The 25,122-nt window shown below is 57.9% G+C and overlaps 1 protein-coding gene across 11 annotated transcripts in view; it reads right to left on the reverse strand.

Moving 5' to 3' along the window:
* The window catches only part of GALNT9 (polypeptide N-acetylgalactosaminyltransferase 9), a 122,788-nt gene that overhangs the window by 45,609 nt on the left and 52,057 nt on the right, over positions 1 to 25,122 (reverse strand). For 5 of the 11 annotated variants that reach the window (XR_012419793.1, XR_012419792.1, XM_005572668.4 and 2 more), the window contains 4 exons: positions 18,238 to 18,404; positions 16,478 to 16,652; positions 12,384 to 12,581; positions 2,747 to 2,864 (listed from right to left, as the gene is read on the reverse strand). Coding sequence is in view for 5 of the 11 variants with exons in the window: in XM_005572668.4 (XP_005572725.3) it covers positions 2,747 to 2,864; positions 12,384 to 12,581; positions 16,478 to 16,652; positions 18,238 to 18,404 (658 nt within the window). In the remaining 6 variants the exon portion in view is untranslated. Of the gene's footprint in view, positions 1 to 2,746; positions 2,865 to 6,023; positions 7,461 to 12,383; positions 12,582 to 13,960; positions 14,050 to 16,477; positions 16,653 to 18,237; positions 18,405 to 25,122 lie in introns of those variants that run through there. The other 6 variants (XR_012419796.1, XR_012419794.1, XR_012419795.1 and 3 more) reach the window with 3 other exon arrangements.

A 25,122-nucleotide genomic window follows, 5' to 3' on the forward strand; every position in this document is an offset into this window, starting at 1 on the left:
GGGGGTTGTCAGGGTGGGCCCTGTCCAGCGTGACTGGTGCGCTTATAAAGAGGGGAAGACAAGCCCGGAGGGAAGATGATGGCGGACACGGGGGGAAGACGGCAGCCGGTGCCTGGTGCAGCGAACCCGGGAACGCTGGGCAGCCCGCAGCACCTGAAGCTGGAAGGGGTAGGATGGATCCTCCCTGGAGCCTCTGACCGCCTGGCCCTGCCCCCGCCTGGATTTCAGCCTTCCAGACTCCAGAGCAGTGAGAGGATGAATCCCTGTGGCTGTAGTCCCCGCAGTCTTTGCTATTTTGTTCCTGCCACCCCCGAGACGAACACGTGCAGGATCTGCGAATCCTGCACTGACCTCCAGGGCAGCACCTCCGTGTTAGACATGGGGCTGACTAGCGGTGACAGACCCAGACCAGCTGGGGCTTAGCTCCCGCCTGGGTGCCCCGGCTCAGACACACCCGTTCTGCCTCCATGGGGTCCCTGTGAAGGGGGCTCACTGACCCCGGGCAGGCTCCTGCAGGGCCATGGGGGCAAAGAAACTGCATGGGCAGCACCTGGCTCACGGCAGGGACTTGGCTGCCAGCGAGTCTCACACACCCGGCCTCAAAAGTTTCACAGCAACCCCTGCAGGAAGGGGGTTCTCCAAGCGGCATCCTCGGCACCCCACACCACACACAGCCTTTGAAAGCCTCTGCCACGAGGCCTGCACAGCTCTCACCAAGCCTCCTTTCATGGCTCGCCGAGCCCTGCCTGGTGTGATGAAGCCCTCAACGGAGGCGGTAGATTGGGCCGCGCTATCTCTAAGTCCAAACCCAATTTTATCTCTTTTCAGAATAAAATGATGTGTTGAACTTTTCTGCACAAAATACTCAGAAAGCAGATGGGGCAGCAGAGCCACGCTGGCGGAGTGGAACCTCAGGCCCTCCTCGTGCCCCGGCCTCTCCGGCACAGTGACGGTGCCTGGGGCCTGCTCGGGGCTCTCTGTGACCCTGGCCAGCAACAAGCACCCCCTCCGGTTAAGCTGCAGCCTGAGATCCACGCTGCCCGGCAGGGGCTCTGGGGGCCGCAGGGCTGGTCCTGTGACAAGTGGGGGATTCCCAGGTCCTCCAGGCTCCTAGCGCTCCACGTCTGGAAGCAGTGTCTCCTCACATCGGTGGGCACAGCTATTTCCCAGCTGCACAGGCCCAACTGCAGGGCCTCCTGTGACCCCTACACCCCCTCATTCCACCCACAAACCGCACGGAATTCATCCCCCTCCCCCCCGTCTCCCTCCTCCCTGGTGGCCCGGAGCCCAGGTCTCCTGGCTCTGACTCGGGGTGAGGTCTCCAGACCCCTGCGGTCTGTCCTCTGCCACCCCAAGAATCACAGAGGCCACAGGGGTCCCTGGAGGAGGACGCTGGGCCCACTCCAAGCTCCACCTCCCATTCCACCTGGAGCAGGAGTGGGTGGTACTGAGACAGCCCAGGCCCTGCCTGCCCACCGCCTCCATTTCTTCCCTGCCCACTGCGGCTGCACCAGCCTCTGGCCTCTGGAGCAGCCGGGCCCTGAGCACAGTGCCATGAAGCCCCTGCCCCGCAGGGCGAGGGCCATTCTGAGCTGAGGGAGTCCAGGAGGAGAACGAGCTCGGCCACTCTGGATTCCCTCATTCGTAACTCAGCTTCTTCCAGAACTTTCCATCAGTTCCCTAAGCCACCGTGAGAGGTTTGAAATGGGGAAGAGGGTGGGATGGAGGGGCGGAGGCTCATGGTTCTCCCTCTGGGACAGGCCTCACTGGGTGGCCGGGCGGGCAGCCAAGGGGAGCCTGCTGGGCTGGCCTGGGCCTCCTGTGTTCCTGGAACGTGTGGGGTGTGGAGCTGAGACCTGCCCTCCGCAGGCCCCCAGTTCTACACAGGCCTTCCCAGCTGCACCCCAAGGGCCCCCCAGTACTACACAGGCTGCACCCCAGGTCCCTGCCATGGCTCCTTATGGGGACCCCAGGCACCCCCACCTCCCTCTGCACCCTGCCCTCCACACTGAGCCAAGACAGAGGCACAGAGGACGGCTTGGGGTCACCACCACTGCCCCCGCCCTCTGTGCCGAAGGACCCACTTTTCTAAGGTCCCAATCCATTGTCGCCTGGGGGCAATTCACATAACAGCAACACACAGGGCTTGAAAAATAAAGTAGACGTGGGAAATGCCATCTTTTGTGATTCTACAGAATTTCTCAGCAACGTTGCCACCAAACGTCTAGTGAGACTCAGGGTAGCCCGTTCTCTCTGTTCCCAACTCCAGCTCAGGGACTGTGGGGGCCTTGGCTGCCCAGCTTGGCTTCCAGCTGCCTCAGCCCAGGCTCTGGAGAGGCCTCAGTGCTCTGAGCAGGAGCCCTGGACCTCACCCTGTCCCTAGACAGTGGCCGCACTTGCCTTCGCCCCATCCCCAGATGCCACAGCCGCACTCGCCCGCACCCCCACCCCGTCCCGTCCCCGGATGCTATGGCCTCATTCGCCCTCACCCCGTCCCCAGACGTCGTGGCCTCACTCACCCTCACCCTGTCCCCAGAAACCGCGGCCGCACTCGCCCGCACCCCCACCCCATCCTGTCCCCGGATGCTATGGCTTCATTCGCCCTCACCCCGTCCCCAGACATCGTGGCCTCACTCACCCTCACCCTGTCCCCAGACACCGCGGCCGCATTCGCCCTCACCCTGTCCTCAGATGCCACGGCCTCACTCAGCCTCACTCTGTCCCCGGACACCGTGGCCACACTCACCCTCATGCCCAGTTCTACGTTCTCGCCACCGTACACCTCCATGCCAGGGTCTAGCAGCCCAATGTCTCCGAAGTACTCGCGGTCCACCACGAAGGAGCAGCCAATCATGGCCGGGGTCCTGGGAGGCAGAGATGGCGGCGTGAGGACCTCGCTGTGCAGGCCTGAGCCCTGCCTGCGGGGCCATGAGCCAGGAGAGCCTGGGAGACCCCGCCACCCCTCCCTGCTGTGCCTCCTCCCTGCGCACTCAGGTCCCTGTGCCCAAGGTGAGGGGCTGCTGCTCCTCCAGCCGTCAGGACTTGAGTCCCTGGAGCCTGGTGAAGCACTCAGCCCAGACAGCGTCCAAACGCTGAACGCCAATAGATTACAGGACCTGCATTGAATTCAGCTTAGTGTAGAGGTTTAAGAAAGATCAGTTGGCTCACGCCTGTTATCCCAGCACTTAGGGAGGCTGAGGCAGGAGGATCACTGGAGCCTGGGAAGTTGAGGCTGCAGTGAGCGGCTATTGTACCACTACACTCCAGCCTGGACAACAGAGTGAGATCCTGTCTCCCCTCTCCCCTGAAAAAAGATCCGTTTACCTAAGGAGCCCTGTGGTTGCCTTGAACATCATTTCCCAAGCTCGAGTGAGTCACTTGCCCACCTCCCCCATGCTTCATCCTAACTGTGTACCAGGAACCAGGGCTGCACTGGGCAGTTGCATAGGTTGTGCACTGCTCAACTCCACAGAACCTTGTCAATGGCAGCCTCTGAACACCACAGCTTGGAGCTGCAAGTACACAGCCTGTGTAGCTACGTGTAACAGATTGCCAGCTGTACTATGCTTCCTGTAATAACTCTAAAATGTCAGCTGACTTAGCCTGGCCCCATCTCTGTGAAATCATGCATCGGTATGCTAGTTTTATTTTTTCTGATATGTATTGAGAGTGCCTTGGAGCTGCAAATCCCCCAGGAAGAGGCCGCATGGACAGCAGTGGTGAAGGCAGGATCTGCAGAGTGGAGCGGGAGGATAAGCTGGTGTGCCATTGTGGGTGATGCCGCAGGCTCATTCATTCACCCCTCTTGGCTTTCTACTGGGTGCCTGGAAGGTGGCAGGGATTGAAAAAGAGGCAAGAAAGCCACATCTCCAGCAAGGAGCAGGCAGAGTCTATGTGTTGTAAGGAAGGAGGAGCTTCTCATCTTTGCTGAAATATTTTGCCTCAAAACAATTTCCATGTCCATGGAGGGCTTCATTTCTTCTGAGGCCTCAGGAGCTGTCAGAGGAAGCAGCAAAGCCTCACACTGTCCCCAGATGCCATGGCAGGCCGGCCAAAGGCCCCCGCAGCCACGGTCAAGGCCAAGGCCGCCCTGCAGGCCTTGAGCTTCTCCGATCCTCCTCTACGTGTCAGTGCATTCTTCCATAAAAACAACAGCAAAAAGTTGGCCTCTGTCATAATTTAAAAGAAGCAATTCTGTCCCCAACGACTCAGCTGTCAGAAATAAATGCCCATCAATTGTCCAAGAATAACAGGAGCATTAAAAAGAGATTATCCTTTTCTTTGTGCAAACATCCAATTTGTTCTGTCATTAGATTTCGGCCACAAACCTAACAGTGATGAAATTTTAATACCTTCTTTGTTTCTTAATAGCAACATTTGATTGGGTAAGTTATAGCTCATCGCTTACGACAGGTATCTCTCCCATTTTCTTAACAACCACAATCATCTCGGGGTGATCTCTGATGAAGTGAAGAGCCAGCCAGATCCTCTGCCACGTCTGTTGTAGGGTAGTGTCATTTCATTATTGCTCAGGGTTCTAAAATAAACTCACGAGACAAGGGAGGCAGCACCAGCTGGAACCGGATTGACCTGCCCGAGAAATGCCTGCGGTGATTACGGAAAAAGGCAGGGCGGAGGGTTCTGAGGCTCGCGTGGGAGTGCCTGTCACCGTGGAGACAGCCTCCCCTCGGGGCGGTTCTGCCGAACGCGGGCACAGGGGTGCAGGGTGGAGGCCCCAGGTCCTGCCTGCTGGAGCTGCTCTGCCCAACGCCCGTGCCTGCCCTCCGGTTCTCAGCTTCTGGGGCGTTAGTCCAGCCGGACGCCTCTCGTTCTTGTTAGCATTAGAAGTGAGTCAGCCCGGCAGCCACGGAGGGACAGGTGGATACATGGAGAGTGGCCCGTCCAGGCTGTAGACCGCGATTCCGGTGGAAGGAGCGAGGCTGACACAGGTTGAGACGTGGAGGAACCCTGGAAACGTGGCACCAAGGGCAGGGAGCCAGGTGCAAGAGGCCGCCCCCCGTCCGCATGCAAGGAACAGAAGAGGCAAGTCCACGGGGGCAGGAAGTGGATCGTGGAGGCAGGGGCTGGGGCAGGGGGAGGGGAGTCCACGGGGGCAGGAAGTGGATCGTGGAGGCAGGGGCTGGGGCAGGGGAGGGGAGTGGCTCCTTGTGGGTACGGGGTCCCCATGGGGAGGGAGGACAATGCTTTGGAACGAGACGGAGGTGGTGGCTGTGTGACACTGTGATGGTCTAAACGCTGCTGAGGTGTGCACTTTAGTGTGGTTAATTTATGTTATGTGAGTTTCACTAAGGGCCCATTGAGTGCTCTGATCCTCCACAGACCCTGATAACAAGAAAAGCCATCGTGGCTGGGCACAGTGGCTCACGCCTGTAATCCTAGCACTTTGGGAGGCCAAGGCAGGCGGATCACCTGAGGTCAGGAGTTCAAGATCAGACTGGCCAATGATGAAACCCCATCTCTACTAAAAATACAAAAAATCAGCTGTGTGTGGTGGTGCACACCTGTAATCCCAGCTACTTGGGAGGCTGAGGCAGGAAAATCACTTGGACCTGAGAGGCAGAGGTTGCAGTGAGCCAAAATCACACCACTGCACTCCAGCCTGGGCAACAGAGAGGGATTCTGTCTCTAACAACAACAACAAAGGCTCAGCTCATGCCTACGTAAGATGGCAAGGAGGCAGTGGGCACTGCCCGTGTGGGTGGAGTCGGGACCCACATCCCCGGAGGCCCGCAGTGGGCCTGTCGTCTGCACACGTGCACAGGGAGGCCTAGTGAGCCAAGTGTCCGTGAACCTGGGATAGGGACGTAAACAGCAGAGCATGTGTAAGACACAATCCACAGAGAAGCTGAGACAAGGGCACTGGAGCCACGTCCTTCCACATGGAGTTCAGAACACATGGAGAATAACACACGCTGAAACCTCGCTGTGCAAGACCCACGTGGTGACCAGCACACGGTACATGTATGTGCAGATGTGCAAGCCACAAACGCATGGAAACATCACCTGAGAGCTTAATTATTTACATTTCTTTCACACTCATTTGGTTTTATGAATTTCAGTCAATACAATTTTAACTTTGGTTTTAGTCAACACTTGCCATCTTCAATCAGAGGCACTGAAACGAAAAGTTAAAATTAAAACTGGGGTACATTAAGGATGGAAAGCGCAGGAAGGCACATCCAGTTCACGGCGCGGGTTCGGGGCAGGAAGCTGTGAAACAGGCCGGGTGCTCTGCGTCTTGGGGGCTCCCAGCATCTGCTTTCTGGGGAGGGGTGTGGCTGCTTTCGTTTCTGTGTGGCTTGTCAATGGGGCTGGGGTCGCTGACTCCTTAAATCCTCGGAGCGCAGGGCCGTGCAAGCCCAGCTCTCAGAGGGGACTCCTCCAGCGCTGCGGGATCCTGCTGGGGCCTCCGGGCCCGCACCTCCCTCCCAGGTCCTCTTCTGACCGGGAGAGGTCTCCGGGAGAGCACACTCTTCTTTGTTCCTTGGATGAAGGAGAAAATCAGGGGTCTCCTCCCTGCAGGCCCAGCCCCCGGCAGGCAGGGCTCTGCGAGCTGGAGGGCCCTGGGAAATGGAGGCAGTGCTTGGGGTTCCAGAGCTTTGGAGGGAATTTCCGAGTGATTCTCCGCTGGGCAGGCCTGATGTCAGCCCAGCCCTTGATCCTGGAGGGGCTGGTGGCGTATCAGCAGCCTCTAAGCACCTACAGCCTGGGCCCCTCCTCCTGGAACACGTGTCCCCAGGTGTCCTCTGAAGTCACACCTGAACCAGCAGCCACGATGAGGGCCAGCTCCCCGGGCCTGCCCCCCACCTGCCAGGCTGTCAGTCCTTCCTGCGTTCTCCCGCCTTGCTCACGTGTTGGAGGTGCCAGGTCTTAACTGGGATCCCAGGAATCCTCCGGGATGAGGATGGTCCCCAGCATTTGTCCCGGGAGAAAGGAGCAGGGGAGCGGGAAGAAGAATAGAACAGGGTGGAGGCCAGCAGGGCAGCCACCTCCACAGGCCCAGGCAGCGAGGCCACGCTCCTGCCCAGGACTGTCCCATTGACCAGCTCAGGTGCTTCAACTCTGCAGGGAGCAAAGAGGCCTCCGAAGATGAGCCACAGGCGGCTGTGAACGCAGGAAGGGCAGAGTCCCAGGCACGTGAGCGCCTCCCGCAGCCACATCCCCGCTGTGACGGAAGGCCCTCCTGTCCTGCGGCCACCGACACTGACATTTAATGTTATTTAAAATCTGTGTCTAAGAAGGCAGAGAAGCACGTGCCACGTTTTAGAAAGAGTTTGCATCCACAATGGGAAAAGTGAAAGACTGTTCGTACTTAAAAAGTGAAGTGGCTAGCCCTGCACCTGAAGGTCCATTCCCCAAACAGATCACGGAAACGCCGTCCTGGAGCAGGGCCCCCTTCCTCTGCGGCCAGAAGCCTGGGTGGCAGCGACTCCACTCTGCTGTGATATGCAAACGAGAAAACATGGCCATGTGTCAATAAAGCTTTATTTACAAATACAGGACTGTGGGCCATGATTCCCTGACTCCTGCTGTACATCCTTGAAAATGCCCTCCACTGAGGCCAGGCGTGGTGGCTCACGCCTATAATCCCAGCACTTTGGGAGGCCAAGGCAGGCAGATCACGAGGTCAGGAGATCCAGACCATCCTGACTAACACAATGAAACCCTGTTTCTACTAAAAATACAAAAAATGAGCCGGGCGTGGTGACGGGCGCCTGTAGTCCCAGCTACTCGGGAGGCTGAGGCAGGAGAATGGTGTGAACCTGGGAGGCAGAGGTTGCAGTGAGCTGAGATCGTGCCACTGCACTCCAGCCTGGGCGACAGAGCGAGACTCCGTCTCAAAAAAAAAAAAAAAAAAAAGAGAGAGAGAGAGAAAATGCCCTCCACTGCTTTTTTTCTTTTTTTTTTTTAAGACTGAATTTTGCTCTTGTTTCGCCAGGCTGGGAACTCCTGACCTCAGGTGATCCACCCGCCTCGGCCTCCCAAAGTGCTGGAAATACAGGCGTGAGCCACCGCACCCGGCCCCTCTGTTGCTTTTAATATGCATATTTACTTTCATTTATGGAAATTTTCAAGCGTATGCAAAAGGAGAAAAACGAGGAGAATGTGTTGTCGGTTTCAGCGATGATTAGCATCGTGTCCTCCTTATTTTTTTCTCTCGCCTGTTACTCTTGATCCTCCAGCATGAGGGGAGTGATTCTAATAGGGCTCTTGTCTGTTACTCCGGTCCCCTGTGCGAGGGGAGTGATTCTGACAGGACTGTTGTCTGTTACTCCGGTCCCCTGTGCGAGGGGAGCGATTCTGACAGGGCTGTTGTCTGTTACTCCGGTCCCCTGTGCGAGGGGAGCGATTCTGACAGGGCTGTTGTCTGTTACTCCGGTCCCCTGTGGGAGGCGAGCGATTCTGACAGGACTGTTGTCTGTTACTCCGGTCCCCTGTGGGAGGGGAGCGATTCTGACAGGACTGTTGTCTGTTACTCCGGTCCCCTGTGCGAGGGGAGCGATTCTGACAGGGCTGTTGTCTGTTACTCCGGTCCCCTGTGCGAGGGGAGCGATTCTGACAGGGCTGTTGTCTGTTACTCCGGTCCCCTGTGGGAGGGGAGTGATTCTGACAGGACTGTTGTCTGTTACTCCGGTCCCCTGTGCGAGGTGAGCGATTCTGACAGGACTGTTGTCTGTTACTCCGGTCCTCTGTGGGAGGGGAGCAATTCTGACAGGACTGTTGTCTGTTACTCCGGTCCCCTGTGGGAGGGGAGCGATTCTGACAGGACTGTTGTCTGTTACTCCGGTCCCCTGTGCGAGGGGAGTGATTCTGACAGGACTGTTGTCTGTTACTCCGGTCCCCTGTGTGAGGGGAGCGATTCTGACAGGGCTGTTGTCTGTTACTCCGGTCCCCTGTGTGAGGGGAGCGATTCTGACAGGGCTCCAGCACATGACTCTGTGACCCTCCAGTGAGTGCGGAGCTCATTTCTGACAGGGTCTCGCCCAGACTCTGGTCCTCCAGGGTGAGTTTTGACGAACTCACTCACATGAAGGTCAGGCAGGTAAAGTACAGGAGAGAAGAGGACTAGTTTCACGTGTTGAACATGATGGAATCAAAGACTTCATCTTCTTTTCCTTGAAATAGTCAATCCTCTCGGTCTATCGCTATCCTCCCTCTCTCCGTGAGGACCCAACTCTAGAGAAGTATTCCCCCACGTGGAGCAGCGGCATCAGCAAACGACAAACAACACAGGACAGACAGGCTTGCTGGGTGTGTCTGTTGGGACTGGTGGTGACTGTGGCTCTGCTCTGTCCCCGGGAGCAGCCGCAACTCAGCTTCAGCTCATCAAGACTGAGTAAGAATCGGGGCCTAGAATCTTCCAATTTTCAAAGAGTAGAAATCATTTTCACGTAAAATAAGATTTCACGTGAAAATGATTAAGTATTGGTTCTGTCAACCAAGAATAAAATTCTAAGACCCCCAACCAATTGAATGGAGCCCCTTCTCAACCAAAGGCACCCCAAAGTAACCCAGGAAAACCAGCTCAGGTCCTGATGGGAAGGGGGTTTGGACACGCCCCCTCAGACCCTCCTCCCTTTGGAATTCAGGAACACTAAAACAGAGATGTTAAGTCTGACCAAACAGACTCTTTGTAGAGATAAAACGCATCCAAAATGACAGTTAACAGGCCCTGAAAGAAATTAAGTATTTTACCCCAAAATATACTTCTTTGATGTATTTTAAATGACCTGCAATGCGGTCTCTTGTGGGGGACTCCACATTCCGTAGAGACTTCCTCGTCCTTTGGAGGTCTTTTCTGACCCAGATGAGACTAACCAGAAGTCTGACCCCTTTTTAAGTCTGATGAGAAACATTTACAATCTCTTCCTTCTGAAGCTCCTTCTGAAGCCCGATACCTGGAGGTTTCATCTGCATCGTAAAACCTTGGTCTCCACAACCCCTTATCTTAACCAGACACTCCTTTCTACCGATGCCAGCTCTTTAGATAATAACCAGTTACCAGTCAGAAAATCTTTGAATCCACCCATGACCTGGAATTCCCCACTTCCGGTCGTCCTGCCTTTTGGACCGAACCGGTGCGCCCCTGACATGTGTGGACTGATTCCTATGTCTCCCTAAAACGTATAAATCCAGCGGGCTGCACGCCTGCACGCTGAGCATGGAAGCAGGGGCACCGGCCGCGACAACACCACGTGGACCCGAGGGCACCTTTGAGATCGTCACGCTGGGCGTCCACTATGGAAGCTGTCCTGGAACTTCCAAGGTGGCCTCGTCTCGTTGCGGCTGTCTGCTGTTTCTGTCCCCATGAGGGCGGGCGAAATCCTGAGCTCAGGCAGTCCACCCACCTCGGCCTCCCAAGTGTCGGGATTACAGGCATGAACCACCACACCTGCCTTAGTATTTCATTTATTCTTTATAATCAACTTTGGGGAGTGAAATTTATATAAAATGAAATGCATCCATGTGATATTTGCATTTTGGTCCATTCTGACTGATGGAGACCCCATCCTTGTCCAGGAGAGGACACTGCTGGCCTGGAACTGTCCCAGGCTCTGTCCCTGTAAGCCCTGACCCTCGGCCTCTGCCCCAGGATGAGTTTTGCCTTCCGTGGAATTCTGTGTGCAGGAATCACGCAGAAACTCTCTTCCATGTGTGGCTCCCAGGCTCAGCACAAGCCTCTGCATCTCACCATGTTGTTAGGTGTGGAAGGGTCTGCTCCTCCCTGTTTCTGAGTATTCTGTGATGCGAGTGGAGTCTGCCCTGCTCAACCATTCACCTGCTGACGCACAGGAGGTTACTGTAACACCACTGTGAACGTTTGTGTGGAAGCCTTTGCATGTACATGTGTCTCATTTATTTTGAGAAAAACACCTGGGAGTGGGATAGGTGGGACACTGGAGGGAGGGACTGGAGGGGGGACACTGGAGGGGGGACACTGGAGTGGGGAACACTGGAGGGGGAACACTGGAGGGGGGACACTGGAGGGGGGACACTGGAGGGAGGGACACTGGAGGGGGACACTGGAGGGGGAACACTGGAGGGGGGACACTGGAGGGGGAACACTGGAGGGAGGGACACTGGAGGGGGACACTGGAGGGGGACACTGGAGGGAGGACACTGGAGGGGGACACTGGAGGGGGGACACTGGAGGGGGACACTGGAGGGGGACACTGGAGGGAGGGACACTGGAGGGGGGACACTGGAGGGGGACACTGGAGGGGGACACTGGAGGGGGGGACACTGGAGGGGGGACACTGGAGGGGGACACTGGAGGGGGGACACTGGAGGGGGGACACTGGAGGGGGACACTGGAGGGGGACACTGGAGGGAGGGACACTGGAGGGGGGACACTGGAGGGGGACACTGGAGGGGGACACTGGAGGGGGGGACACTGGAGGGGGGACACTGGAGTGGGGAACACTGGAGGGGGAACACTGGAGGGGGAACACTGGAGGGGGAACACTGGAGGGGGACACTGGAGGGAGGGACACTGGAGGGGGACACTGGAGAGGGTTTTGGGCCTTCAGAAGGAGCTGCTGCTTTTGCAAAGCATCTGTGCTGATTCACAGTCCTGCCAGCCACGTCCAAGAGTTGTGTCTGTGCCTTGTCCTTGTCAACACTTGGTATTGTCAGCCTACACCTTTCAGCCACCCCAGTGGGCATGGAGCCCCATCTCACTGCAGGTTAAATTTGCCTCTCCCTGGACCGTGGGGAGCACCTTTCATGAGCTTTCTGGCACAGGCCAGTCTTCTCCTGGGTAGTGTCCGGTCACGTCGCTGCCTGTCCTTTAGCTGAAGGTTGGAACGGGGGTTTCAGCAGCTGTCCAGGTGGTGGCTATGAGGAGCAGTGCGCAGCCATGCCCTGAAGACTCGATGGGGCCAGCGAGCCTGCTCCTGCTGCAGCTCAGGGCATCCAGAGCCTGCCAAAAACTGTGGGAGTTGCCTCCCATTGGGTTCTCTGAATTTCACTCATTTTTAAAATGTCAAACGCAAGGCAATCCTGACACAACACAATCCTTTTCCTGCTGATTGGGGATTATCAAGTGCATTTGGAATGAAGAAAAATAACCTTCAAGCCGTTAGTCCCGGCTCCAGTGAGCCCCGAGGGCTGGATCTGCATCTCTGTGACACAGACAAGCTCTGTGTGCCAAGTTTTTACGGCAAAGGCCGTGGGCCCCAGCACCTGGCCCAACCCTCACCATGGTCTCTGCGACGGCCCCTGCACCAGGCTGTGCTTGCTGGGGGACATCCCCCGCCCCTGTCCCCCTCCCCCGTCCCCAGCCCCCGTCCCCCGCCCGCCTCACTCTGCTCCGCTCCTTCCGGGCAGGGCCGCCCTCAACCCCTGCTGGGGCAGCTCACCTGATGGGTGCTGACTCGTCGCCGCGGTCCAGCCAGTCCTGCGGGGGGATGATGTACATGCACCAGAGGCCCCAGTTGTAGCCGTGGGCAGCGTTGGCGTACTGCTGCACCTCAAACGTGCTGTACTTGATGTTGTCTATGGCTGGCAGCACAATGCGACGCCGGTCCTCTCGGATCCGAGACAGTGCGGGCTCCGCCCTGCAGAGGCACAGCCGTGAGTGGGGGCAGCCCCAGCCCACCGCACTCCCCGAGGAGGGTCCACTCGCCCACAGGGAGGGGAGGCCAGGCCCCACCTGGTCTGCATCCAACCCTGCCACCCCCTGCTGCCACCGCCTCACTTGGAAGCCCCAGGGCCCCTCTCAGCAGCAGACCCACCCTGACTAAGGCCTCACCCCTGCTGGGGCAGCCCCTCGAATGCTGCTGGCCCCTGGGGGACACTGGCACTGGCCACGCTGGCCCAGCTGCAGCGTCTCTGAAGGGCTGCCCAGGGGTCCACAAGAGGTCAGCTATGTCCATCACAGGGCTCCCCAGCTCAGTCTTCCTCTCTGCCCAGCCCAGAGTCCCTCCTCTCCTTTCTTGTTCCCGTGGGAGCTGCATTCATTTGCAAGAATTAATTGAGGATCTACTATGTGCCATGCCCTGTTCCCACAAATTGGAACACAATCATGAACTAAGGAATAAAAACAATCCGTGTCATGGGGAGCTCGCACAGTGTGGGATGGAAAAGCCACCAGGCACCGCTGTGCAGTGTGGAACCTGTGCGAGTGTGCAGTGGCCCCGCTCCAGGATGGGACAGAGGATGAGGTATAAGCAGTCATGGACGTGGTAGAAGGGGCTCACAGTTTTAAGTAGGGCTGCCCTGGGTAGTGACTGGCAGGAGGCGTGGAGGGAGTCTTGGAGGGAACAGCAGTTGCACCGAAGCCCCAGCGTGTGCCTGATGGGCCTGCAGGGCTGGCCAGGAGGCTGGACAGAGCGATGGCGCAGTCGGGGGTGAGGAGGGCAGAGAGGAAGGTGAGCAGAAGCGGCCTCCGTGGGCATCAGTTCCGTCTGCGATTCCCCATCCCAGGCAGGGGTCCTGGGAGGCAGGTGAGACACCATGGTCTACCGAAAGGTGAGACGGCTGCAGAGGCCCGCCATCCATGCTGGAGTCCCACGGGGCTGCAGCCACCTAGCCACCAGCTGACACAGAGCCCAAAGGCCGCAGTGAGGGGCAGGACGGCCTGAGGGCAGATTTGGGCCAGCTCAGGCAGGGCCGGTGTGGGGAGCGGCGAGGCCCTGACCCTGCCTGTGAGACCACGTGGCTGTCCTCACCCCTCCTTCCCATCCTTCTGAGCGTGAGGCCTGGTATTTACCTGCCTTTCAGCTTTGTGAGGAGGATTAATTAATTACTGTTAGCAAAGTGCTTCAGAGATGAAAAGCTCCCTGGAAATGCCAGGTCTGCTAATACGGCAGAATCCTTTGTGGAGACAGTTATGGGAGCGGTTGCTATTTACAGAAGGATAACTGGGTTTTCAGTTGTGAAAATTAAAGTTGCACTGGTTTAAAATTGCATTTTGGCTGGGGGTGGTGGCTCACACCTGTAATCCCGGCACTTTGGGAGGCTGAGGCGCGTGGATCACGAAGTCAGGAGATCAAAACCATCCTGGCTAACACAGTGAAACCCCGTCTTTACTTAAAAAAAAAAAAAAAATTAGCCAGGCGTGGTGGCGGCGCCTGTAGTCCCAGCTACTCAGGAGGCTGAGGCAGGAGAATGGCGGGAACCCGGGAGGCGGAGCTTGCAGTGAGCCGAGATCGTGCCACTGCACTGCAGCCTGGGTGACAGAGCAAGACCCTGTCTCAAACAAAAAAATTTGCATTTTGATGTGACAGACACAAGGCTCCCCCACATGCCCTCAGGCCTCGGGGAGCTTACGCTGCGTCAGAGGGACTGAAAGGCTGCGAGTGTAGTTGTGCAGTGCGCAACTTGTGCGACCATGTGGGGTGACCCTGAGGGGGGCAGGCAGTGGAACACGATTCATGCACAACACGTCAGAAGCTGATGAACATTGAGGGAAAGGGGAGCAACCGGCGGAGGAGCGAGGAAGGGGCAGGGAGGGCACAGGGCAGAGGAGGCAGCGTCTCATCAGAACAGCGCCGGCTGGGCATCGGCTGGGGGCTGAGATGCCCCAGGAAAGCCGAGTGTGAGGCGAGAAGCCTGAGAGGTGCCAAGTCCCCGCTCAAACCCCCTGATGCTGTTATAGAAACCACCGGTTTTCAGAAGCCCCAAAACGCCAGGTTCCCCGGGGACCCAGCAGGTGGCCCGGGTCACATGCAGTGGGGTGTCCCAGCCAACAGTGACAGTCCCCGGCCTCCGTGTAACCCTGAGATTGATCGTCAGCTGCCGCTTCCCACCAAAGTCCCCTGCGGCAACCACAGCTGGCATTTCCCTGAGTTTAGAGTTTAGAAAAATGAGTCAGGAGAGTTGATATAAAATCTTCAGTTTTGGTTTCTCCAGGAAGTGGGGAAAACGGCCTCCCAGGTCTTCCCTGTGGTTGGGTGGAGAGGGGCGGGGCCTGGCCGGGGGGGCGGGGCACACAGCCCTGTGCATGGTGGGGGCAGGGCCTGGCCTGGGGGCGGGGCACACACCCCTGTGCATGGTGGGTGCCGAGTCTGGTCCGGGTGCCCGGCACACACCCCTGTGCATGGTGGGGGCGGGGCCTGGCCCGGGTGCGGGGCACACACCCCTGTGCATTGTGGGTGCAGGGTCTGGCCCGGGTGCCGGGCACACACCCCTGTGCATTGTGGGTGCAGGACTGGCTGAGGTGCAGGGTACACACCCCTGTGCATTGTGGGTGCAGGACTGGCTGAGGTGCAGGGCACACACCCCTGTGCATTGTGGGTGCAGGGTCTGGCCCGGGTGCCGGGCACACACCCCTGTGCATTGTGGGTGCAGGACTGGCTGAGGTGCAGGGTACACACCCCTGTGCATTGTGGGTGCAGGACTGGCTGAGGTGCAGGGCACACACCCCTGTGCATTGTGAGTGCAGGGTCTGGCCTGGGTGCAGGGCACACACCCCTGTGCATTGTGGACACAGGACTGGCTGAGGTGCAGGGCACACACCCCTGTGCATTGTGGGTGCAGGACTGGCTGAGGTGCAGGGCACACACCCTTGTGCATTGTGGGTGCAGGGTCTGGCCTGGGTGCGGGGCACACACCCCTGTGCATTGTGAGTGCAGGGTCTGGCCTGGGTGCGGGGCACACACCCCTGTACACTATGGACCCTGTAGGTGCCCTCTGTGGGGCTGGCTTTGGGGTTTGGATGGGGGCATCCTGGGCTGCCCCAACTCTAATGACAAGAGTCCTTGCACAAGGCAGGGATGGGGAGACAGACACAGGGAGGGCGTGGGGGGCAGAAGGGGGGCTGCAGCCTCCAGGAGCTGAGAGAGGTGGGAGGGATCCTTGCCTGGAGCCTCTGGGGGAAACTCAGCCCTGCCCACACCTTGAGGTGAAGTCCTGCTGCCCTGAGCCGCCCAGCAGGGGTGCTTTGTGCTGGTGGCCCCAGGACCCCATACACAAGGTGACCCTCAGCCCAGGACCTTCACGGATGAAGCCCGAGCTCACTTCCCACGCCCCTCGCACTCGGCTCAGGCCTCCAGGGCACCTGTGGCCACCTCCAGCGACTGAGCAGGGCCTGAGAGGCCGGATGTGTACACTTCAGCCCCACCCCACCTGATCTGAGGTTCCCGCCCCACGGGGGACACACAGTACCCGAGACTGCTGCAGTCAGGACGGGGTCACGTTCTCCCGGGGCAAGGTGGGCACAGACCAAGCCTCACACACGTGCCTCAGAGCTTCTAAGAACCATGTCCTTGGGTGCGTGCTGGGCCTGCCCTCCAGTGGTTCTGCATTTGGGAGCTGGACACGGAGAGGCCGCAGAGGTAACCGAACAGGTGGACTCGGTGGTGGCTCTCAGCTCCAGCTCCTGAAGGCTACGGTGGGTACCCCAGCCCCGGGGCCAGCCCAGCGGCCAGGCTGCAGCAGCACAGCGGCTGAGGAGGGGGATGGTGGAGGGGGAACCGTTGAGACCGGCTGTCCAGCCTGTTCTGGCCCTTACCAGCCTGTGTTGAACTCGACGTGGGCATCGAAGAAGCCGACGACTGGGGCAGTGGCCGCCTTCCAGCCCTGCAGCCGGGCGCGGATCAGTCCTTCCCGCCGGCTATTGCGGACGATCTTCACGAGGCCCGGGTACCGCTTGTTGACATACTGGTCCAGATTGAACTTGAGCTCCACTGAGGAGAGACAAGACGTCAGCACGCTGGCAGGTGCCGGCAGGCGCGGGGCCACCAAGACCCAAGGCCAGAAACGCTGCGTGCCCCGTGTGGGATGGGTGTCTCGTAAACGTTCTCTTAGGACCCACTGAGCTGCACGCGGTTCAGCGTGGGAGGTCCCAGAGATGAGACCCCAGTCTCACGACGCTGACATTCCCGTGGGAGACACAGCAAACAAGGACACACACCAGACCAGACAGCAGCCCGAGCTGCAGAGACGGGATACACAGGGCTGAGCAGTCAGCCGGGAAAAAACCAAGTCCATAGATGGATGGGTGGACACACAAACGTCGTCTCTCCACGCAACCGAACCGGCTCAGCTGAGACCATAGATGGATGGGTGGACACACAAACGTGGTCTCTCCACGCAACGGAACCGGCTCAGCCGAGTCCATGCATGGATGGGTGGACACACAAAAGTGGTCTCTCCACATAACGGAACGTGCTCAGCCAAGTCCATGCATGGATGGGTGGACACACAAACGTGGTCTCTCCACGCAACCGAACCGGCTCAGCCAAGTCCATAGATGGATGGGTGGACACACAAACATGGCCTCTCCATGCTGGAGGCAGGGTGTCCTGATGGAGCTCCCTGTGGCCAAGGGCAAGACACAGGTAGCCAAGCTGGACTGGATGGTCCTCCCCACACACCACCCTCTGCAGCGAGATACGGCTCAGGAGGGTGGCCACACCATTCAGTCCTCCGCACACAGACCCCAGTGTAGACGGTGCTGCCGGGCTGGGGCCCTGCTGCAGGCCAGAGCTTGCCCCACAGCCTCATGGTACAGCCTTCCGCCTCCACAAGGGGTCGGGAAGGGCCTGCCCAGGTTTCACTCCATTTCCGGAGGGAGTGTCATGGCTGTGGGCTCTCTGCTCTGCGCCTGGGAAGGGCAGATGGGGGACAGGCCTGGGGCAGTGCCAGATCCTCGTTTGGTGTTTCAAGCCTGTGTGCCAGAGGGTGTGAGCAGTGCTGCCCTCAGGGCACCTGAGGCTGAGGAGGGTGGCGCTGAGGAACCACGGGGCTTGGGCTCCAGCCGCCAGCTCCGTCCAGCCAAGCTCTGGTGCCTCTGTGGGCATGAGAGGCGGGAGGTGGCACCTGGGAGAGCTCAGCTCTGCTGGCCTCTGTGGAGGGTGGGGTGGCTGACCCCAACTTCACCTCCACCCGGAGCCTGAGAGGGGAGCTTGTCTGGAAGCAGGGACTTTGTAGACGTATCCAGTTGAGGATCTTGAGATGAGATCCTCCTGGATTTGGGGTGAGCTCTGAGTCTAGTGTGGGTCCTCATGAGAAGAGGAGAAGATGCAGACACAGGGGGAGAGGCTGTGTGACGGAGGCAGAGAGAGGCACGGGCAGCCACACAGTGGGGACAGCATGTACGAGTCATGACAGAGGCTGGAAGGCAGGAGGGACCCCCGTAGCTTTAGAGCCCCGTGGACAGACGGGGTGCGGTCCTCTGTCGCTCCGTCCCGGAAGGCTCCACCCAACCCCAGCTCAACCCAGCTACAGGCAGCCCCCCGTGAGCACCGTGCTGAGGCCGCGCCCACTCACCATTGTCACTGTTGTCGTCCACCAGGATGACCTCCTTGAGGAGCTGGGAGGGCGTGTGGTTGACCACGCTGTGCACAGAGCGCAGGATGACCGACAGCGCCTCGTTGACGAAGATGAAGACCACGGAGACCTGGGGCAGGTCCTGGGCGTAGCTCATGTGTCTGCACCTGCAAGAGACATGGTTTGGGGTGTGGTCAGGGTGGGGTGCACGGGACCCTGGGAGCCAGGTGCACCCTTCGAGGGCTACTGGACAAGGCTTTGGCCCTACAACCAGACGTCAAGGGTGTACGGGGGTCAGAGCTGTTCTAGAAAGAAACTAGTAACAGTAACACGGCACCCAGCATACACACAGCCCCTGTGCCCACCCTGTCCTCAGAGCAACCTCAAGAGATGAATGTCCCCGTTCTACAGACAGGAGCCTCCCCCGTGGGCCATGAGTGCAGGTGCTGGGATTCCAACCCCAGCTGTCAGCTTCAGGAGCACGTTGGGGACGGTGCTGCTGGGCACAGCTGAGGAGCCAGGCACAGCCAAGGAGCCAGCCACCCTCATGGGCAGCCACTTCCCGCCCTGGCTAGCAGCTGGTTCCGAGCCTCTGGTGAGAATTTCAAAGGGACGAGGGCTGTGCGTCACCATCACATTTATCTGGACTGTGGTGCTCAGCGAGGGAGATTTCATCACTCAGAAAAATGCATTCTGACAAGAAGACTTCACTCCATTAGTCTGTAGAAGAAAAAGCTTGGATCGCACAATTTTCATGAACTTGCAAAATGTGTAAAACAAAAAATCCTGAGAAAGGAAATAGATCTTAGGACAGACTGCGGGAGCGGCTGCAGGTTGGAGAGGAGATGTTTTGGGGTTGTGGGGGCAGAGGCACTCCCAGAGCCCAGCGGGAGAGGGGCAGGGCTGCTCAGAAAGCTTGGGACCAGCCCTGTACCTGTTTGTTCCTGCAGGTCTATCTCCCCCCATGACCAGAACGTGAGCCCCGGACAGCAAGCTCCTTTTCTGTCCCGTTGGCAGCTCTATACCAAGAACCCAGGCTGTGCCCGGCACACAGCAGGTACTTTATAAACATCTGTGTAATGAGGGGACAAATGAAGACTCAAGGGGCCCCACAGGCACCGGCTGGGCCCGTGAAGTACTCATGCCTGTCCCCGATGCCTCCTCGAAGCAGTGGAGGAAGCCGCTGGCCTTGGGGACAGTGGTGGACTCCACCCCTTCTTTCTCCCTCCATCACTAGGCCAGGAGGCGTCGGGGCCACATGCACCTGTGCTGAAGAACTCGCAAGCAGCAAGGACAAGGGATTTATGGCGTGAGCATTCCCGGGGGCCTCCAGCCTTTTCAGACTTTAGAGCGAGGGCGGGTGGGGGCAGAGAATCCCTGTCACCTACTCATTCTCAATGACCTCTCATTTGATTTAGAATCCGTGTCCGGGACCCACTCCTTGCCCCAGGATATCGACGGCCTTTTATGGATGGATCTCAGCGGCCACTCGCTTTATAAACAAGCTGCCTGCGTGGAACAGGCTTCCCTGCAAGCTCACGGCCGCAGGTTTGAGGGATGGACGCAGAGGCCCCCGGGACGCTGGCCATGCTGGGGAGCGTGTGAGGTGCCCAGGAGCGATGAGGGCGACAGAACCTTCCAGATGCACCCTCTGCTGTCCGCTCAGCAGGAACACGGAGAAGCCGAGCCGGGCTGGCCTAAGCAGAAAGAGGGTTGGTGGCTCATCCGTAGGAAAAGTCCAGGTGGGTTCGGTTTCGGGCCAGCTTGACGGGGGGTCAAAGCTCGTCAGCGGGACACGGGCCTCCGTCTGCCTCTCTTCGCTCCAGCCTTCTGGCTCGAGTTTCATCTCAGGAAGGCCCGTCCGCGTGGCCGGAGGCCGTGTCCCCGCAGGTCCGGACCTTCCAGGGGTTTGAGTCCAGGGCAGCAAACCCGCCTGTCTTCCCAGGACACGCCGGAAAACTTCCCTGTGTCTCCCGGGCTCTGACTGGGTGACGTGCCCTTCCCTGAACCAATCGCTGTGGCCAGAGGAAATAGGGCGCTCTGATTGGCTTATGCTCCATTGCGTCATGCACCAATCACTGTGGCCAGAGGAAATAGGGCGCTCTGATTGGCTTATGCTCCATTGCGTCATGCACCAATCACTGTGGCCAGAGGAAATAGGGCGCTCTGATTGGCTTATGCTCCATTGCGTCATGCACCAATCACTGTGGCCAGAGGAAATAGGGCACTCTGATTGGCTTATGCTCCATTGCGTCATGCACCAATCACTGTGGCCAGAGGAAATAGGGCACTCTGATTGGCTTATGCTCCATTGCATCATGCTGGGCTCAGCACCTGGCCGGTGGGGCTCCTAGAAGTGGGGCCTGCGGATGGTGGACCAGCCGTCAGCAGACGTTCCTGACGGGGAGCAGCGCCAGCGTCTGATCCAGGTTCGAGCCCAGGCGCCCACAGGTGAGACCGACAGCCGTTGGGAGCCTCAGTTCTCCGGCACAATGAGGATCCCAACCGCGTCCGCCTCGCAGGTCATGCGAGGGAGATCCTGCCAGGTCATTTCCACACTCGTGGAGTTGAAGTGTTTTTATTTCACTCCCTGTCACCCACCGTCTGGCAAATGGAAGACAATGAAGACCAGGATGACTTTTCCAAATCTCGCTTTTCTGCAACGCTCAACCCAGCCCCAAGAAACAGATAAAGGAGCTCAAAGATTTTCCAACAAGTCCAAAATGCCCATCAGTGAGGAAGGCAAGTCGCTCACCCTGAGGTTCAGCCCCCAGCCTTGTCCTCCTGCGCTCCTGCTGGGGATGAGGGAGAGGCCACGGGGAGCAAAGGACGGCTGGGCCGGTCCTCCCTGAGGAAGCCCTTTCTTCCGTGGTGGGCTGAACGGTGTCCTCCTCCCGCGACCCAGGACATGGTGTCAGCAGGACGTGACCTCTGTCTCCGACCTCGGAAACATGTCTTCTGGCCCGGGTTTAATCTCGGAAGGGCCTGTCCTCACGTGACTGATTGCAAGTAGGATCTTTGCAGATGTAGTTAAGTTAGGGATCCTGAGATGACCCTGAGGCGGGATCGGTAGGGGTGGGGAGGCCACACTGACGTCCTTGTTCCCTGTGTGAAGCCCCCCTGCCCAGTAGGGGCCCAGGAAAGAGAATGAAGGTACTTCTTCCTGATGTAGCTTCCCCAATCTCCAGCCAGTCAGCACCCAAAGCCCACGAAGCTCTTAGCCACACATTCCTGCCTTGGAGGGGCCAGGGGCATCTCCAGGAAGCTGTACACACAGTTAGGCTCCAAGTTCAGCTTACAGGGACCTTTCCCTCATTTTAATAGTAAGAGATACACCCCCAGTGAGGATTCCATATGTAATGATACAGGCAGTGTGTGTTGGAGCACTTAGGTACTGGGCGTGTGCACCAACCGCAGGCCTGTCTGCCTTTACACACCTGACCTCACCATATTTCACGAACAGACACGCAGAGTCAACCACAGGCCTGTCTGCCTTTACACACCTGACCTCACCGTATTTCACGAACAGACACGCAGAGTCAACCACAGGCCTGTCTGCCTTTACACACCTGACCTCACCGTATTTCACGAACAGACACGCAGAGTCAACCACAGGCCTGTCTGCCTTTACACACCTGACCTCACTGTATTTCATGAACAGGCAAGTACAGCCAACTGCAGGTCTGTCTGCCTTTACACACCTGACCTCACCATATTTCACGAACAGACACGCAGAGTCAACCACAGGCCTGTCTGCCTTTACGTGCCTGACCTCACCGTATTTCATGAATACACATGCACAGCCAACCGCAGGCTTGTCTGTCTTTACACACCTGACCTCACCGTATTTCATGGATGCACACACACAGCCAACCACAGGCCTGTCTGCCTTTCATAACCAACCTCACTGTATTTCATGAACACGCATGCACAGCCAACCGCAGGCCTGTCTGCCTTTACACACGTGAGCTCACCGTATTTCATGAACAGGCACACACAGCTAACCGCAGGTCTGTCTGCCTTTATATACCCAACCTCACTGTATTTCATGAACGTGCACGCACAGCTCCCACGAAAGGACTCCCCTCAAGGAACCAGGGGCTGCTTCTCCCTCCGAGGAGCACTTTCGCTTTGTGACAAACTTCTTTGCCTACTTGTGTTTTGGACTTGCTCTCAAATTATTTTGTGCTGCAAAGTCAAGAACCTGACCCAGCCACCCACTGACGAAGAGATCATCCTGGATTTAGGGTGAGTCCTAAATCCAACAGTGTCCTTAAAGAGAGGGCAGAGGAAACGCAACATGGAGGCCCAGGCAGGAGGCCACGTGGAGGCGGAGGCTGAGACTCAAATGGCACAGCCACGAGCCCAGGGATGCCTGGAGCCCCAGAAGCTGGGAGAGGCAGGAAGGATCCTCTGGAGGGGGCACAGCCCTGCCCACACCGTGATCTTGGGGTCTGGCCTCCAGAAGGAGGGGGCACAGCCCTGCCCACACCGTGATCTTGGGGTCTGGCCTCCAGAAGGAGGGGGCACAGCCCTGCCCACACCGTGATCTTGGGGTCTGGCCTCCAGAAGGAGGGGGCACAGCCCTGCCCACACCGTGATCTTGGGGTCTGGCCTCCAGAAGGAGGGGGCACAGCCCTGCCCACACTGTGATCTTGGGGTCTGGCCTCCAGAACGGGAGACGGTGCATCCACAGTGTCGGAAGCCACCTGCTTGTGGCCCTTGTTACAGCAGCCACAGGAGATGTTTTGTCTTCTGCTCTCGAACGTGGGGCTGGGACCTCCCCTCCTGCAAGGTGGCTCTGCCAGCACAGCGGTGGCTGCTCCCGGCATTGCTGAGTGGGTCACCACCGAGTCGGGCAAGGGGGATATGAGGGGGGTCCTGGGCCTCTGCCATTATTTCCTGCTGTCCCTAAACAGGCTCAGGGCCTCCCTTGGCTGGGGGCAGAGACTCAGATGAGCATCCCGGCGTCTCTGAGAATAAAACGTCACAGACGCAGCCTCCACTCAGCGAGCAAAAGGGCCAGCCTGAGGCGTGATCTGCGTCTGGACGTGCAGTTGAGCTCTGTCCCCCAGGAACGGTGAGGAGGTGGCATGTGGGCACAGAGAGGGATGGAGGTGGGAAAAGGGTGAGGAGGTGGAATGTGGGCACAGAGAGGGATGGGGGTGGGAAAAGGGTGAGGAGGTGGCATGTGGCACAGAGAGGGATGGAGGTGGGAAAAGTTGGGCTTGTCCCACAAAAAGGAAGACACCTGAGCCCAGAGCTGGAGCAGCCAAGAGGAGGGGCGGGGAACAAAGGCGGGGCAGGAGGCAGGCGGGGAACAAAGGCGGGGCAGGAGGCAGGCGGGGAACCAGGGCGGGGCAGGAGGCAGGCAGGGCCACATGGCACCAGCTCGTGGCAGGGGTGGATGGGGTGGGCTCCACAGCAGGGGCCACTGGAGCAGACCACACAGAGAGGTGTGTGACCAAACTCCCAGCCACTCACTTCAGCACACAGGCTGGCCCATGGCAAAAAGAGCAGACAGGAGGATGGGAGGTGAGCAGCGGGGGGTCCTCAGTGAGGCTAAGACACACTCCCCTGTGCACGCGGAGACCCCACGCCGTCGCATCAGCACCCCAGCGCGCTTCAGGGTAGAACCTGAGCAGCTGATTCTGAAATTCATGTGGGAATGCAAAGGACCTTGGAGAGCCAAAGTGATCTTGAAAAAGAACCAGGTGGGAGGATTCACACCACCTCAAGTTAACGCTTATTTTAGAACCACAGCCATGGGCAGGGCAATGCTGGTGTGAAGCTAGACACAGAGAAAGATAAAATAGATAAAGGAGTAAGGTGAAGAAAGGATACTGCTTTGGCAAATGGGGAAATACACAAGCACACACACACACGCAGTCACACATGCATACAAATCCACATGCACTCACACTCACGCACTCACACACACACACGCACACAAACCCACACACACACAGACACACGCAGTCACACACACACAAACCCACACACACACTGACACACACGCACACACATGCACACAAACCCCCCACACACTCACACATGCACTCACACGTGCACACAAAACCACACATGAACTCACGCTCACACACATGCAATCTCACACACAAGCACACTCTCAAACACATACATGTACACACGCACTCACACCCATACACATGTTCACACACATACCCACACCTACACACGCACGCACAAACTGAAACACAAACATATGCTCTCACTCACACACACCTTGGCAAGCAACAAACACTTCTCATTCTGGATAAATGAATTTTGATCCGTATCTTCCACCACATACAAAAATTAACCCAGAGTGGATCATTGACCTAAATGTAAAACCTAAAACCATGAAGTCCCTGGAAGGGACTAGAGGAGAAAGTCGTCGTGCCCTTGGCTTAGGCAAAGATTTCTTCAATATGGCAACAAAAGCACGATCCAAAACAAAACAAAATGGATAAATTGGACTTTATCAAAATACAAAATGTCTGTTCTTTGAAAGACACTCTTAAGTGAATAGAAAGACATGCCACAGCAGACTGGGAGAAAGTATTTTCAAAGCACATGTCTGATAAAGGACTTGTATCCAGAAGTAACACAGAGCTCTCAAAACACAAAAGAAAACAAAATGTCCAGTGAAAACTGGGGAAAGATCAGAACAGACCCGTCAGCACTGAAGATGCCCAAGCAGCCACCAAGCACGTGCGCAGGTGCCCCCCAGGCAGCCGCCAGGGAGCTGACTGACACTCGGAGCCACACGGGGGCCGCTGTCTGGTTACCGGAAGGGCTGATGTGCCCTCGACGTACAAAAGCGGCGTCGGTGAGGGTCACAGAGGGGCTGGAACGCCCACGTGCGGCGGGTGGGGATGGGAG

Source organism: Macaca fascicularis, chromosome 11 (genome assembly GCF_037993035.2).
Source record: "Macaca fascicularis isolate 582-1 chromosome 11, T2T-MFA8v1.1".
NCBI lineage: Eukaryota > Metazoa > Chordata > Mammalia > Primates > Cercopithecidae > Macaca > Macaca fascicularis.